General features: G+C 55.3%; 1 protein-coding gene across 1 annotated transcript in view; it reads left to right on the top strand.

Moving 5' to 3' along the window:
• Nucleotides 1–709: 709 nt before the first annotated feature.
• Nucleotides 710–15,963, top strand: part of APCDD1 (APC down-regulated 1) — a 28,097-nt gene continuing 12,843 nt past the window's right edge. Inside the window, exons 1-3 of the mRNA XM_032467130.1 lie at nucleotides 710–996; nucleotides 10,563–10,746; nucleotides 13,425–13,956. Coding sequence (XP_032323021.1) covers nucleotides 939–996; nucleotides 10,563–10,746; nucleotides 13,425–13,956 — 774 coding nt within the window. The 5' untranslated portion in view covers nucleotides 710–938. The remainder of the gene's footprint in view (nucleotides 997–10,562; nucleotides 10,747–13,424; nucleotides 13,957–15,963) is intronic.

The raw sequence follows: 15,963 nt of genomic DNA, 5'->3' as shown, positions 1-15,963 counted from the left end.
GCCTGTGGCGCGGCTCCTGCGCTCGGGGAGCCCGGCGCCAAAGTGCGGTGGGGGACTTTCGGTTGGGACGCGCGGCGCTGCAGCATCCCTACCCGGGGCCATTTCCCCCAACCCAAGGCCTTTCTGGAATCTCTCCCCGCCCTCCTTTCCCTCATTCTCGCTTGCGCGCGGGCGCACAGACGCGCCCCAACCTTTGCACTCGGACTTCGCTCCAGCCCCACTGGAGACCCCGGCCTTGCAGCGCCCTCATCCCTTTTGGAACACCTTTCACAAGTGATGAATCCACCCCTATGAATGGAGGGAAGGCAAGGGTCCGAGGGCTGCCCAGGGTGGGTGCGGAGCACGTTTTCTTTTGGCGGCGGGGACCCCGGGGCCGAAGGCTGTGAACCCCTTGCAGGAGGAGCTGCCCTAGGGTGGGCGGCCCGGGAGGAAGGTATGAGAGGGGCCGGAGCCGGTGGGGCCGGGCAGCCACGGCGGGCGGAGGAGGGAGAGCGGGGCGGAGCAGGGGCTGCGGTGCCCGGCGCCCTTTTAAGTCCCTTGCCGGTCCCCGGAGGCGCCCCCGCCCCGTCCAGGCTCCGCCCCACCTAGGCTCCGCCCCCCGCCCCTTCCCGCGGCGGCGCCCTGGAAATATGAAGAGGGGCTGCGGTTGCGGCGGCGGCGGCGACCGCGGCCAGTGTATCGCGGAGCGGCGGCGGCGGCGGCGGCCGGGCGGGCGCGGGGCGGCCGGGCGCGCAGGGCCGGGCGCGGGGCGGGAGGCCGGGAGCCTTGGGGCCGGGCCGGGCATGGGGCGCGCCGCGGCCGCCTGAAGCGCGGGCCTGGCCCTGTCCCCCCGCCGCCGGGCCGCGCCGCCCGGGCTGCAGGCGGGTCTCGGGGAGTTGGGTCCCCGGACGGCGGCGGGCTGTGCGGCTCGCGCGGGCAGCCCCCGAGGAGGCCTGGAGATGTCCTGTGTGCGCCGCCTCCTGCTCACATCCCTGTTCCCGGCCCTCCTGCTTCACGGTGAGTCCCGGGGGGAGGAGGGGTCGAAGCCGAGGGGACCCCGCAGCCGGTCACAGCCTCTCCTGTGCGCCCTGGAAGAGGCTCGCCTTCCCGGGCGCCCGTCTGCTCTCTGGAAGAGTGCGCGCTCACACAGACTATCTCCAAGTCCCGGGGACACTTGTGTCCACGGTGCGGGGGTTTCCGACTTAGACCGTCGTGAAATCGCAGACTGTGCGACCCTTTTCCAGAATGTCAGAGCGCAGGCGGGGCCCTTGCTGTGTTCTAAACTTTTAGGGGACTGTACGGAGACATCGATCATTTCAGGGGGAAAGCAGCTTGCAGCGTTTCTGTGCGCCTCTTTGAGGATGAGTGTATGTTGAGGGCGGCTCTCCCAGGGGGACCAGTGAGTTCTCTGGTCACAGTTTCAAGAAGCAAGGGTCTCCCAATAGCCAAGGTGCAGTAATTAAAACCAGTCTCCTAAGTTCTCCACAGCCTGAGCCTTGCTTACCTCCTGCTCTTCTTGGTAGTTTTGTTTTTGTTTCTGTGTTTCATGTGTCACATGTTCTCAGCAGCTCTAAGAAACCCTCAGCCAAAGAACAGCAGGCCTTAGAAGAGTTCCAGGGATTGCACTGAGAAAAATAAGATAACGTGGCATGGGGGGTGGGAAGACAGATTTTGTGGGAGATTGTGATCGTGGGGACAGGCAGTGGCAGAAGACACTGTTCTGATTCTGATGTCCTGGGCCACCTTTCCCTAATGGTGGACACCTGACAGTTCAGCAGAGTCTCCACCAGGAGCCGGGCTCTCCAGTCTCAACGCCCCACCGCGGCTGCCCCAAACCTTGGGAGGTCAGATCCGATCAGCACCCTCTGGCCTCGAGGTTTCTGAGCAGGACCAGCAGTGGATCCAGCTTCAGAAAGCATTAGGTGGCACTGAAGACGGGGCAGCGACCCCCACCCCCAGGCGACCGAGGAAAGGGAGGAGACTGTAACCACAGAGCCGGGACGGGAGTCGGGCACCGTGTGCTGCTGCTTCCTTTCTAGTCCTGCTCGGGGCAGGCGGCGGGGGCGGCCCAGCCCACGGGCCCTGTGAAGGAGTCGGGCCGGGCCGGACCTGCCCGACTGCCGAGGTGTGCTCTGAGCCCCAGTGGTCCCAGACTTTTAAAGTCAGCTTGGAAGGCTTGCAGTTCGAGGGCCAAAGAGAGAAGGTATAATTATAGGGTTGCACTCCTAGGCCCATCTGCTTAGAATTACAGAGCAGTTTTAATCTTTGGCTGAAACATGAAACAAATCAGAGCCGATGGACAGATCAAACAGCAGCTGCCACACACACCAAAAACACAAGGGAGAGGGAGATAAAACAGGGGAAACTGACCCCTTAAAAAAAATCTGTCATCATATTTGTGAAGAAAAGCGATCATGTGGGCAAATGACTTTAAAATGAAAAATTACTTTAAAAGTTGGCATACATAGTTTTTGTTTTTTGTTTTTTTGCATAAAACCATTGCCTTTTGGACTACAGAGGTGATCCTCAGACACGCAGCGGGGGCCACCTCAGCTTATCCTCCTTTTGGGAGGTGGAAGTTGTAACTGTCCTTCCTGCACCAGAATCCAAGCTGGGAAAGTAAGAGCTGCTAATGGGAGTCCAAGTATACCTTCGTGAGGTTCGAATATAGCCCCAGATCTCCTAAGTCAACCTGGCCGCCTTGGGGATCAGGGATTACCCAGACCCCAGCGCGCAGGAGGAGTAAGGAAGACAGGAGTCAAGCATCTGCACCCTGAAGGGAAGGACAGCAGATCCTGGGCGTGTGTGCACTCTGTGCACGCGTGTGTCTGCCCAAGAGGATGTAAGATCAAAAATGAGGTTTGCGAAGTTTAACTGGATGATGGGGATAACCCCACAAAAAGTTATCCCGTTTCAAAGTGAATCTGCAATGGCAATGTTATTAACACTGAAGTTGCCCATAGATCAACTCACATCCTGCAGGGAGTGTTGGATTCCAGCATAGGAAATAAACCGGGCAAGTAGACCTTCAGTGTATAAATCTCTGCGGTTAAGAAAGGCTTGTCACATTCGCTAGGATAATGCAAAGCACCAGGAAGGAACTGGGTATTCTTTCCCCCTCTTTCTGCCTGATTTTCACTTGATTGAAACAGTTTTAACAGAAAATGGTTATTAATCAACCTAACCCAGAGAATGGGTTGTGAGTGTGTTCTGCTCTATAGTCAGGGGGTTGGCAGGCATTTTAAAATTCTATAGCAACAGATGGAGATTGACTATATATTTTAATAGAAGTTCTAAGCCTGAAGGAAATTATCTGAACTTTCTTTAGAGTGGCTTAGTGATTTTTTCCCTGATACCTACACATTTTATTTTGCTAGCCCCAGTATGCCATTTGTCTGTTTATGATAGCGTTTAGTAGGTAAAGACATGTTTTCTATGGTTGTGAACGTACTTGTAACAAAGTTTAACACATTTAGTTTCAGGCATCATTCATAGATTATTTGTGACACTAGCAAGTGTAATAAGATTAAAAAGTGCACAAAGCCTTCAGGAAGATTCTGGATGACAATGCTATAGAAACTGTTTATTGTGTTTGGCGTCCAGTCTTTATTCAGTTTTGTGGTAACTTTTATTTAAACTCATGCAACTCATAAATCACCCCTTGGTCCTATTGGTGAGTCAGTTAGGCTCTGGCAAGACCGGAGCCTGGTGTTTATTTTTGCTGTTTTTAAAACTGTAAATGTAGCGGGAGACCCGAGTTCAAAACGTGATGACAAAAGTCTACATGTCAGTTTTACTTTCCTCTTCGTCCACTTCTGAAAACAACTGCATTTCTGAGTCCAAATAAAACCGATCGAATGTCGTGACGGCATACAGCTGGAGGATGTCCGCTGTCACTGTGCTCTTGGCTTCGATGGAAAGCTACAAAAATCATTCGGCTCCAGAAGCACAGTTCAGCATGAGGTGTTTCAGTGTAAGTGGGGCTACACTGTGCCCCAAAGTGCCCGTTCTCTTTGCTGATGCGAACGGTTACGTTTTGGAGTGGTGCTGGGGACGTGTACTATTCCCCAGTGCTGTTTACTTTTGTAGAATTCACTGACTTTTCTGAAATGTGAAGATACTTTCGAGCTGTTCCCTTTCACTCAAGCGTATTCTGTTAAAACTTAAAAAAAAAAGTGTGGCTTAACCAACAAAATGTGAAGAAGCATAGGGTAGAACAGGAGTCTGGGAGTCTGAAATACCACTTTACCAAGGACAGTGTTTGTGCCCAGGAAAACGTCGCCTGTCGTGCACTTTCCCCCTTCATCATAAAATGTAATCGAGAAGAAATGACGCATCTGTTCCTAGCAGGGAGCAAGGGTCTCAGAGAGACGGTGAATGTTCTCTTGTGAGATAAACTGACGGGCTTCAAGCACGTGGCTGAGAGGTCCTGTCATAGCCGTGTTCCTTCGATTTCACCCTGAATGAGTAAAGAACTAAACTTCAGTGGATGGTGCGGCTGTGTAATTATGTACTGTGTGGGGACGGACTGATGACAGCTTGAGAGAATCAATCAAAGTGAAGCGTAAAACACTCAGGACTAGAAATATAAAAAGGTCTGTCGGTGATCATGTGCGTCTGCGGGAAGCTCACCCAGCGGGGCTGGTCTTCAGCAGACTGTGCGTGAAGTGACCCCCGGGAAAACCTCAGCAAAACACCTGCCACGGCCTCCTGCCACATCTGTGCACAGGTCATTTAGGTCTCTCAAATTTGGAAAGAAAGTTGTTTTGGAAAGTCATGTGATAGGGACCTAGGTGAGAGAAAGGAGAGGATGTCCCTGAAAATCACTGTAGGTGTTCTGTTCTGTGAGGGTTTTCCTTCAGCCAACCTTTCGGTCAACAGGTGCGTTTACGAGGCCTCCCGTGGGCCCGTGTCACTGCTTGCTGGGGACAGGGCTGTGAGTAGCAGCGGTCCCCTTTCTCAGGAGCCCTGAGGATGTCTGGGGGGGGGGTGCAGAAGAGCTTACCTGAGAGCCCAGAGCTGGGAGGATGGCCCCCGCACACGCACACTGTGTGCACAGCATACATACACCACGTACACACGTACACAGATGCACACACCATACACACACCATGCACGAGACACACACACCTTACATGCACACAAACCACACACACATAGACCACACACATCATATACACACCAAACACGAATACCCACGTGCACACACACCATACGCACAGACACACATACACACAAATCACATCTCACACTCACACACACGACCTCTCTGAAGTGCACAAGTGTGGCAGCAGCCATCAGCTCCAGGCCCAACGTGTAGACTGTGCAGACTGTGGTTCCACCCCAGGGTCTGGCCTGGGAACCGTGGCCTTAGAAGAAAATGGCTTAGAAAATGACATCATCTTCCTCTAAGGTTAAATGAAGCCAGGAATTTGAAATCTCAGCTTGATGATCTTTCTCATAAAGGGAAAATATTTTCGAGAAGAAGCTTTAAAGATGGCCAAAGCAGTTCTTAGCTGTTAGCGCAAAAGAGGCGGAGATGAAAAGCAGCGCTGGGTAGGGCGGGTGCCGCGTGGCAGTGACCTCCGCGTGTCTGCCAGACGCACCTGCTCTTCTTCCCCAGAGGACACCCTGCCCGGGGGCGTGAGCAGTGCCCTCTCCACAGCCCGTGTCCGCATGCAGGGCGGCGTGTGTCCCAGCCAAGTGATGACCCACGTTTACTCATGCCCGTTTTATCTGCCCTGTCTTTATGGGTCACACCGGTTCCTGTTGGAGATGCTGCCTCACCCTGGGTACCGAGGTAATGTGTGTCACGTCACAGAGAGTACAGGAACCTGCCCCGTGAGCAGAGTCATCTTTCAGGGCCCCACCCGAGACCCCACGGTGAATGTGTTGACATTTGGCCTTTTTTGTTTGATTTTTTTTTAAAGCATTAAAGTGCACAGGCAGGGACTAATCGTATCGAAGATTAATTCAGTCCCAAGTGTGTTTGAAACGTGTTTCCTTTCCAGCTAATTTTACATCTTATCATGTGTCAAATGGCTTAGAACTTTGGGTTCTTAGTCTTAACGGGCAGGCGAGGAGCTGATGAATAGGATGGAGACAATTCAGATTATTTAAATGTTAACTGAGGAATCGGGAACCTGGACAGACCTGTTTTTCTCCTCCACTCTACCCTTCCCACGTCAGCGATGAGGCTCCCATTCCCTCTTTGGTCCCTGTTGGTGGCCTGGCTTTCTCTTTGAGAGACCAGGGGTTTAGGAATAAGTGGGTGACGTGGAAGTGCTACACCTGTGCCCCCGAAGTCTGCGCTGAGGGCTGCCCGCTGGTGTGGAGCCTGCTGACCTCCGTGATGCAAACAGACACCTGGCCGCCGGGCCTTGGACGTCGGGTGTGGATCCCTGAGCAAACGGTCAATCCCATACGTCATTTCAGGAAATCTGGGTTTTTATTTGATATCTTTGGGAGTTTTCACTCTGCACAGTAGACGTGCAATTCTGATAGTAGTTAAGATCATTGTGAAGTCATTTAGGATTTGTGTTGTGAGTGATTTATTCCTTGGGAGTCAGTCACTCTCGTACACACACATGTGCAGGAACACGTGTGCATGCACACACATCTGTGCCCGAGTCCACCCTCCAGTGCTGCAGCATCTCTGGAGTTCTCTGGAAATGGTCATCTTACAATTGTACTCTAAAGCCTTCTGAAATTAGTTTGTTTCCCATGGGAGGACTAGTTCCTTCCAGAGTCTACATTTTCTCCCACACTGACTTGAACGGCACTGCCCTTTGTCTTAATCACTGTATCTGGGCCCAGGCCACGGGACCTGGATGTCAGAGACCGTTAAGCGGTGGGGTCATGCTGGTGCCCCCTTTCAGGATGCTGCTGGCGGGCAGCGGAGCACTTCCGGTGTGTCTGCTGTCAGGCCTGGCTCTTCCCAGAACCCTTGACGCTGCAGAGGGCTCTCCACCGACCCTCCCTGTGCCTGTGGTCACCGGCATTTGATAAGTGAGGTAATACATGCGTAAAGCGAATCGTCAAGAGTTACACAGCTTGCGTCACTGTCCCCATTATTGTGATTTCTACTTTGTACAGGGGAACAGAGACTCATCAGACGACTTAGCCAAAGCCCCTTTCTTACCACTCTGTTGCCATCTCACCCTTTGAGACACTCCTGTCCTTGGATTCATGTACAGCAAAATCTTAATGAATGGAACCTCGTTAGCTAGTCTTCCCACCCGGAACATCAGGATCCTCAGTCACCCAAACCGCCGACGCTGTTGTGTGAGTGCTCCTGTACACGCATGTTCTCATGAGAGAGAGGGGCCCAGACAGGGTTGTCACCTGTCCACCCCAACACCTTGTATCCAGGGTGCATCCCACAGGCACTGGTGCTCCTGGTCGTGGTCTCACCTGGAGCGGCTTTGAGACCCAGAATCGTCAGAGAAAGATCATGTCAACCGTGCTCCACATTCAGCGGCAGAGTTTTCAAATATTGGGAGCAAGCAACATTTCCAGTCACACAGACAATCCAGCTAAGTGGGGGTTTTTACAGTCACTGTATGTAAGGAGCACGTTTATTTTTATGAAGAGTAGCTACTCTCAGGCAGGAACTCCTCTATACTCAGCCGCCAGCCTGGGGTGCCGCCTGCCGGACCCCGGGACGGTTGGCTCACCCAGCTTAAGATGTGTGAGCGCAGGGCTTGTGAGTATTTTGCAAACACTCTTCAGAGTCAGTGCTCAGTTAGTGTAGCTTCCTACTCTCCTCCGTCATTCTGACCCGCCCTCCCGCTTTCCCTTGGTTTTGAAATGGCTTCTGGGTGGTGCCGCCTCCCGCACAACATGCCGGAGATGGTCAGTCCCTCTCTGAGTCTATGAAGAGGACTCGCTGCTTTGTTGAAAGCAATTTCCTTCTCTTCTCTTCCTGATTTCTTTCAGGCAAAAAGGACACCCTGAATCCCTGCAGAGCTTCATGATTGATCTTTCTGCTGCTCCGCCCTCCAAAAAGGGGAAGAGCAGTCTTTCCAGGATGGACTTCTTGTCGTGTATGACGTTGCTTGAAGGCGCCGAGTGGTTCCTCGTCCCTTTCCAGGCCAGCCTGTGCTCAGGGCGGCACACGCAGGGCTGTCCCCATGTCTCTTCCTCTGCGTGGGTCCTCGTTACTCCCTCCCTGTGGTTCAGCTGCAGATAGGCTGGTTTTGAAATTAGCGCAGACATCTGAAGACAGCACTCTGAGCATTGGAGAGAAGCCCGCCGTGACAGGCAGGTGGCCCTGTGACAGGCCGCAGGAGTTGGCTCGACAGCAGCCAGGCAGGTGTTTATCACCGGAGAAGTAACTGCAGTGACAACAGTTCCTCACACAGCAGTCAGCTCTATGGAAAGGGAGACGCCCACCAAAAGACGAGGCTGTGCGGTGCTTTGCTGTTGACACATGTGCAGAGCAGCCCGATGACCTGCCGCGTGAGGCCCGCGGCTGCGGGCTGGAGCCCTGGCCTGGTCTCCTTGAGGAGACGCAGCAGCCGGAGGCTGAGCGCGCGATCCCGGGGTGGCGCGGGGCTGCGGTCAAGGCGTCGTGTCATTGTGTGAATGCAAGTGTTTCTGTCGCTGGTAATAACAGTGACGCGTCTGAACAATCACTGCCGTCCTGGATTTGATGACTGTGGGTGAGTTCTCACCCACATCCACTCCTCTCCCGGCCTTCGTGATCTTACGGGAAAACGTCTGCCGGGTGTAAAAGGGGGTATAAATCAATTTTTAGAACATCGCTTGGTGGATGGTGAGATGATGGCATCTTTACTGAACGCTTGGTGTTGTATTTAATGCAGAATCTCCCCCAGCTCCCAGGGCCTTGTAACTTGAATTAAAATCTCATTTTTTTTTTTTTTTTTTTTTTACCACATTACAGTTGACCCACTAGATGGCAAGTTGTACCGTTTGATTCCTTGGCTTCATTCCTAACAGAGAATTCAGGAAGGGCTTCCTAGCGTCAAGATTACAACTCTTGGGGTCTGTGGAGGTACCCTGTTTAGTACACCCTCCCTCCTCTCGTTCAGAGCTACTGAGGGATCAACACAGGTGCCAGACAGATGAGGATGAAAACACTAGGGTCGGGATCATGCGTATCAGAAGACACAGTGCAGGTGGATGTCCATGTTGGATTGCTGAGTGTCCACCCCTGAACTTTCCAGACTTTCCACCTGGCCCAGTGCCACTGCCAACAGGGAAGGGCCCTTACTACCACGGGTGGGAGGGGGCTGATCAAAAGGCGTGGATTTTGAAAACAGGCTTGTTTTGCAAAGAGAAAGAGAACAACGGCTGAGGCAGTGCACTTGTGGCCTCCCTGGGGAGGGGCGGCGGGGAGGGCCCAGGACCATCGCTGTGGTGGCGGGGCTTCCGCGGGATGGGAGCGGGGTGCTGCGGAAAGGGGGTCTTCGCGTGTCGGCCCTGAGCGCTAGTGTCTCCGCCGCCAGGTGCAGAGGCCTGACTTTTCGTGTTGTCCTCATTTTCGGGCGGCCGTGGCTCTCCTGGTTTGGCTGAATGGGGTTGTTGGTGATGTTGCACTTAACATACATTTCGGAATGATGAGCACAGTATTTAGTTAACATCCATATCTTATTTTTGTACTTTTGTCTAGCTAGTGGGTTTTTTTGTTTTTTGTTTTTGTTTTTTTGCTAACACAGTGCTCAATACATAGTAGGTCCACAATGAAGACTGATCAGACTGTGAATTACTTTAGCAGTGAGTCTCAAAGGAGATAGCGGGCTCTCAGACTGTAACTCCATTTGTATTCTGAACTCGAGGCTGGAGGTTGTTCTGCACGCGGACATTTTGGCCGACCTAGACGATGCATCCTGCAGATAAACTTAGTCCTGGTGTCCCTTTACCCATGGAAAATACAAGTGTACAGTCTTCTCGTAATTCCTCCCATTTTAAACCCTGTAACATATGTTTAGTTTGCCACCAACTTTGGGGAGCAGCCTTGGCAGCCTTTGAAGATAACTGGGGAGGAGTGTCACACTTACCCCTTGCGGGAAGGGCGTAGGACCCACACCCCCTCCCGAGGGCATCCTCTTGGAGACCTGAGGCCCCCAGATGCAGGAGGTGGTGCGGGCAGACGGGAGGCAGGAGAGGGGCACGGTGGGGCACATCCCCATCTGAACCCTGGGCCTTTCTCTCTGTCTCTCTTTGCCCTTTTCACTGAGGCTGGTCTGCTGGCTCCCTGCCCTCCCATCTGTGTCACTGCCACTGCCCTGTCCACCCTTCCTGACCACCCTTCCTGCCTGTCCCTTCAGGCCCATCTATGGCCTTTGGTGAGACACTCTTGAGCTGCACTGCCTTGTTTGCTGTTTCACGGACCCTTCGCTTTGCCAGGAACTCACCAAGTGACCTCTTGCAAGTCAGGATTGTTGTCTCCGTGGACCCCCATTTTTCTCCCCTGGGAGACGGCCTCCCAGGAGCCTCACTGTGGGTTGTGAATCCCAGGAGAGCAAAGACAAGTGACAGGACCTGGTGGAGCAGGAGAACCTGACTCAGATCTGCTGTCCGCCCGCCTGACGCCAGGCTGCCTTTTCCTTCTGTTTCAGGGCTGGGAGAGGGTTCTGCCCTCCTTCATCCAGACAGCAGATCACATCCCAGGTCCCTGGAGAAAAGTGCGTGGAGGGCGTTCAAGGAATCCCAGTGTCATCACATGCTCAAACACCTTCACAATGGTGCGAGGATCACCGTGCAGATGCCGCCCGCCATCGAGGGCCACTGGGTGTCCACCGGGTAAGAGACGGGGCAGGGGTCCGGGAGGGCCCGGAGAGCCCCTGCCATGGCAGGCCCTTCTTAGCGTGCCTCGGATGCGCAGACTTGCGACAGCGTCCAGTGATTCTGGTGTTGTCTCCGGTTTAACTCAGAGCCTAGCGAGTCGGAAATGCTGGTCGGTAAAGAAACTGAGCTGAGTCCTGTAGAAATCTTAGCCCTAGCGGTGACACCGCCCCACCGTGAACCCACACTTACGGGAATGTGTCCTTGTTTACCGACCTCTGTAGGGCCACTCGTGTTTAAAAAGAGACCATTACCAAGTGAAATTAGGGACCTGTGTTTCACCAGGCTGAAACCTGACTTGCCAGCTTCTGATGCTCTAAGTATGCTAACTACATTCTGGTCATCTAATACGCAGCTTTGGGTTCTGAGAGTGAGTTAAAAGGTGCTCACGCTACCTCTCCCAGCCAGGGCACAGCTCTTGGTGTCTTTTCCAGGCTGTGGAGCTAAGATTTATCCCAGTTTGAGCTGGGGCTTATCTGCCATTAGAGCTGTTAAAAATAGCCCGGAGGCAGACCTGCAGTGTTTCCTTCCCTACCCATTAAATGGTTGTGAATTCACAAAGCTGACTGTGGGACCGATCCTTCTCCAGGTCTCTTGGGGCGGGATCACAGGCACACAGAGAAGAGACAGAGAAAAAAAAATTTTATAAGAGGATGAAGGCCCAGAGGGTTTTTTGGTTTTTGTTTTTTCCTAAAAATGAGGTTTCTCAAAATAACTGCCTGGTAAGTATTGGCACAAATCTTAATCTTAATGTGATGTACTTTTAAATTATTTATCATCTTACTCAACAAATATTTGTGGAGCACACAAACGTGGGCTGTGCGCAAGCGCTGCTGGCGACCCTGCGTGTGTGGCGGCGAACAAAGCAGACGTGGCCCCTGTCTTCAGGAGTTTTACGAATAAACACACAAGGAAGTGTTATGAAGAGGGAGAAAACAACAGATGTTCGTGGAGACTAGCAGGGCCCCTACTTTAGGGTGGGGCGAGGTAGGAAAGTTGGCCGAGAAGAGGACGCGTGGGATGGCGTTGCCCACCCAGGGCGGGGGAAGAGCCTTCCCTGTAGAAGCACTGGCGGAGTCTGGATTGGGGGATCACAGGAGGGGCTCGTAAACGGGGGGCAGTAGCCCCAGCGAGGCCTCTGAGGGGGTGGGGTCAGCCCGCGGGTCCCTTGCAGGCAGGTCTCTGCAAATCTGGCCTTTAAGAGAACGGGGATGTCATTGAAGCGTTTCCACCCAGGGCCATGCTCACGACCCACCCCGCTGGAGATGACGGAGGCCCGGGGAGGCAGTGGGGGCCGATGGCCAAGTGGGTGGGCCCGGCGGACCCTGCGCTCAGGACCGGGCAGCGGGTTGTCACGCTCACGTGAAGTGGTAGGACGCGCCCATCCTCTTGTCTGCACCGCAGCGGGCGTGATCGCTGCTCCCTCGGAGCGACCCCTCCTCCCCTGGGGGAGAAGCGTGGGCTTCCTCTTGCTCCTGTGTCGCAGAGACTGATGCTCACGGTACTGTGAGGTGCTGGATGTCCACCGGGGACAGGCTTTGCCTAGCAAGTGGTACCCACTTGTAAGTGGTGCTCATTCACCAGTTTGTTAACCAATAACTTTGAGAACCACTGCCCTCTGGGATTTCAGTCCCAGCCTTGATTTATCAACACGAAGCCTGCTCAAGCCTGAATTACTGTACAAAATAGACTTATATATAAACCATAGATACGAGCAGAGTGGTAAGGCCAAGACAGGTAAGATGCAACCGCGACTAGGACCTTTAGGTCACAGGCAGACTTTGGCTTCTTGCATGAGATTCAGAGAAATTCAGTTTCCAATGCATTGAAGAAAACCTGGTCGTTTCCTGGTTCGGGCTGTGCTGCAGATGTAGGACTTGGTTGCCATCCGACCAGGTGAGAACTCCCCGTCCAGGTGTCTCCAGGTCAGGCACTTAGCACTTATCTGATGCCACAGCAAGAAACATTTTCCCGCTGTCAACAGCACAACCAAGTGAACCCTGTTTGCCTCTTTGCTTTTCCGCTAGCGGGAAGACTCATTTTGCCTGGATGGGAGGGTGAATTTCCAACTTTCTCCAAGCAGCGCCTCCCCAAGACTGGGTTCCCTTCCAGGATGACGGACATCTGGCACCTGGCTGCTCTGGGCGGGGTCCAGATGGCGGAAGTGTTCAGGAAGTCACCCCTTTCTGAGCCACGCAGGGGAGCTTCTTTCCTGGGCGCCACTCCCCTCCCCTTCCCCTCCACACCTGGACGTGAGGCCGCACGTGGGACTGAGGACCATGGGTTCCTGCTCCCCCGTTTTGTTCCTAAAGTGAACGGGAGATTTTCTGGTACCAACTGCCCAGGGGCATGCGGAAGCTGGGCTGCCAGAGGTCATGTTGGCTCTGATGCTGCCTGGTTACGGGCACTGGGGCCCGCTTCCTAATCCCTTGTGCCTCAGTTTCCCCATCTGTCAAACAGGGGCAGGGCTGATACCCACCCTGCTGCCAGGCTGTAGGGCAGATTCAGCACTGGGGTCCAGAGAGGGCTCAGAGCAGCGTCCGCCCAGAGCGAGCAATTTGGCGTCAAAGTCGTCACTGACGCCTGTGACGCTGCCCCCGGGCTCAGAAGTCTCTGTCCCCCCCCCCCCCCCCCAGCTGTGAGGTGCGCTCGGGCCCGGAGTTCCTCACCAGGTCGTACAGGTTCTACCACAACAACACCTTCAAGGCCTACCAGTTTTACTACCGTGGCAACCGCTGCGCCAGCCCCACCTACACCCTGGTCGTCCGGGGCAAGATCCGCCTGCGCCAGGCCTCCTGGATCATCCGCGGTGGCACTGAGGCCGACTACCAGCTGCACCGTGTGCAGGTCATCTGCCACTCTGAGGCCGTGGCCGAGCGGCTGGGCCAGCTGGTCAACCACACCTGCCCTGGCTTCGTGCCCGCTGGCGGCCCCTGGATGCCCGACGTGCCCTACGACCTGTGGCGGGAGGAGAGTGGCCGGGAGTGCACCCGGGCCGTGAGCTTCGCCATGCACGAGCTGCAGCTGGTGCGGGTGGAAAAGCAGCACCTGCAGCACGACCTGGACCGCCTGGTGGAGGAGCTCTTCCTGGGGGACATCCACACCGACGCCTCCCAGAGAATGTTCTACCGGCCGTCCAGCTACCAGCCCCCCCTGCAGAATGCCAAGGTACAGCCGCTGCCTCGGGGGCCCCAGAGAGGGAGGGCACTGGGGGCACTGGGACAGGAGGGCTGGGGGCGACACAGCCCGGGTCAGGGGCCTGGGTGGGCCGCCACTTTCTCTGTGATGCAGCCTCCGTTTTCCTGTTTGCTGAGGGTGGTGGTCCTGGCACACTCCCAAGGCTCCTTCTAGCTCTGAGCCTCTGGGAACCTCTTCTGTGATTCTGAGAGGAAAGCTTGCTTGCAGGCAAACGTGGAGGTACGGTGACCGCGCTTGGGAGAGACACATGAGCCCGGCAGGGATCCCGGCCGGGGTCGGTGTGGGTGGGCAGCAGCAGTGCAGCGGGGGCCTGGGGAACGTCCTGCCTGGTCTCCGCCACGGGCCTGCCAGGCAGACGTGATGACCACCCTCTTAGCGGGAGACAGAGGGCAGCTGAGGTTTGAGGGTGGTCCTGCCCAAGGTCACCGCTGAGTGAGTTTCAGGGCTGGAACTTGAACCCAGACCTTTCCCAGATCCCATGCTTTTCCCATTGGACTGACTGAAACATGGAGTCGCCGTGACCACAGGGAGGACTGAGAGGGCAGGAAACAATTAAAACCTGATAATGTTCTGTTCTTGAATGCTAGTCCGGTAATTACACTCGGAGTTCACCAGGCATTTCCTTCCCACGGGCTGGGAGTCTGTGTCTGCACGAAATGTGACCGCTTCCACCGCAGAAATTGGGAAGGCGGAGCCTGGAGGGGCCGGGGCGGGGCAGGCAGCTTTCTCTGGAGTGTGTCCACCCCCCCCCCCCCGCTGTCAGATCCACTTTTCTAGAATCCTCTCTAGAACAGCAGCTCTCTCATTGCAGGGCTTGTCTGACTTTTGTTTGGTGGTTTCTTTGTTTTTAAAACATCTGTTTTCTTCTCTGTCCTTTGAGTGCGTTCAGACCTGGTGGAGAAACCTCCCAGGACTGCCCCTCCAGACCATTCGGTCTTCTTGTCGCTCACTGAGCGCTCCTGTGATGATACTTGCCTTTATTCTGATTGTGGGGAGCCTGCTGAGGGGGCCGGCCTGGGAGGCTGTCTCCTCCGGATGCACCTCTCGGGGACGTCCCCCCACCACCATGGTGAGGTGACCCCCAGGGCCAGGTACACTGTGTTGGGCCCAGGAAGTTCTAGGGGCACCAGGAGCACAGTGAGGCCAGGCCGCAGGGGAGAGGACAGCCCTCCTGCCACTTGGGAACCTAGGGGTCCCATGGGGTGAGGGCAGGCGGGAGGCCCCACCCAGTCCACGGGGACGCGGAGGCTCCAAGGTGAGACTGGAGCCAGGTGTCTGGGAATTGGAGGACCTGTGGGCTTCTTCTCCATCAAGGGACCTCATCCAGAGCTGGCGTCGGACGCTGCAGGGAGACAGCACAGCTCTCGAAGGCGCAGGTGTGAGGAGGCAGCGGGAGGGGACGCTCCCCCTCTGAGCACAGTGGAGCCAACTTTATCTCCGGGGGTGGGAGGAAGGGTGGAGGAGTGTCAGGAGTGAAAGCTGTCTGCAGCCCAGCAGAAACCTCCCCGGGAGCCAGAACCCGGGGGCCTCACCTGCACCTTTGTGAAGACGGCCCAGGAGCAGGGCCCTCTCATCCCTGCGCGCCCTCCCGCGGACACGCCGGTGAGCAGGCCGGGCCGAGAAGGAGAGAAGAGGCGGGTGGAGGCCCCGCGGTCCCGGGACGGGGCGGCCAGTGAGCAGCCCGCACCTGCCGGCTCCCGCCCCGTTCCCGACCTGCTCTGCTCTCCATGCGTGACATCGGGTCCAGGTTCTGTGTCCTCACCTGCTGACACCCACATGGGCCCTTTGATCCTTGACCCCTACTTAAACTGGAAGAGGAGAGGATTAACCACAACACCTGCCTGTCCCGCCCTGTGTCCGCACCCTCCTCTCTGCTGCCTGCTGGGGAAGGTGAATTGGGGTTCCATAGCTTGCAGCTCCACACGGTCCTCTCGCCCTCCCCCAGTCCTGTCCCTGCTCCAGTTGGCGGCCCTCATG

This window comes from Camelus ferus, chromosome 24, assembly GCF_009834535.1.
Source record: "Camelus ferus isolate YT-003-E chromosome 24, BCGSAC_Cfer_1.0, whole genome shotgun sequence".
NCBI classification, from domain to species: Eukaryota; Metazoa; Chordata; class Mammalia; order Artiodactyla; family Camelidae; genus Camelus; species Camelus ferus.
Note: the sequence above shows the minus strand (reverse complement) of the source record. Positions and strands in the feature narration are given on the sequence as shown.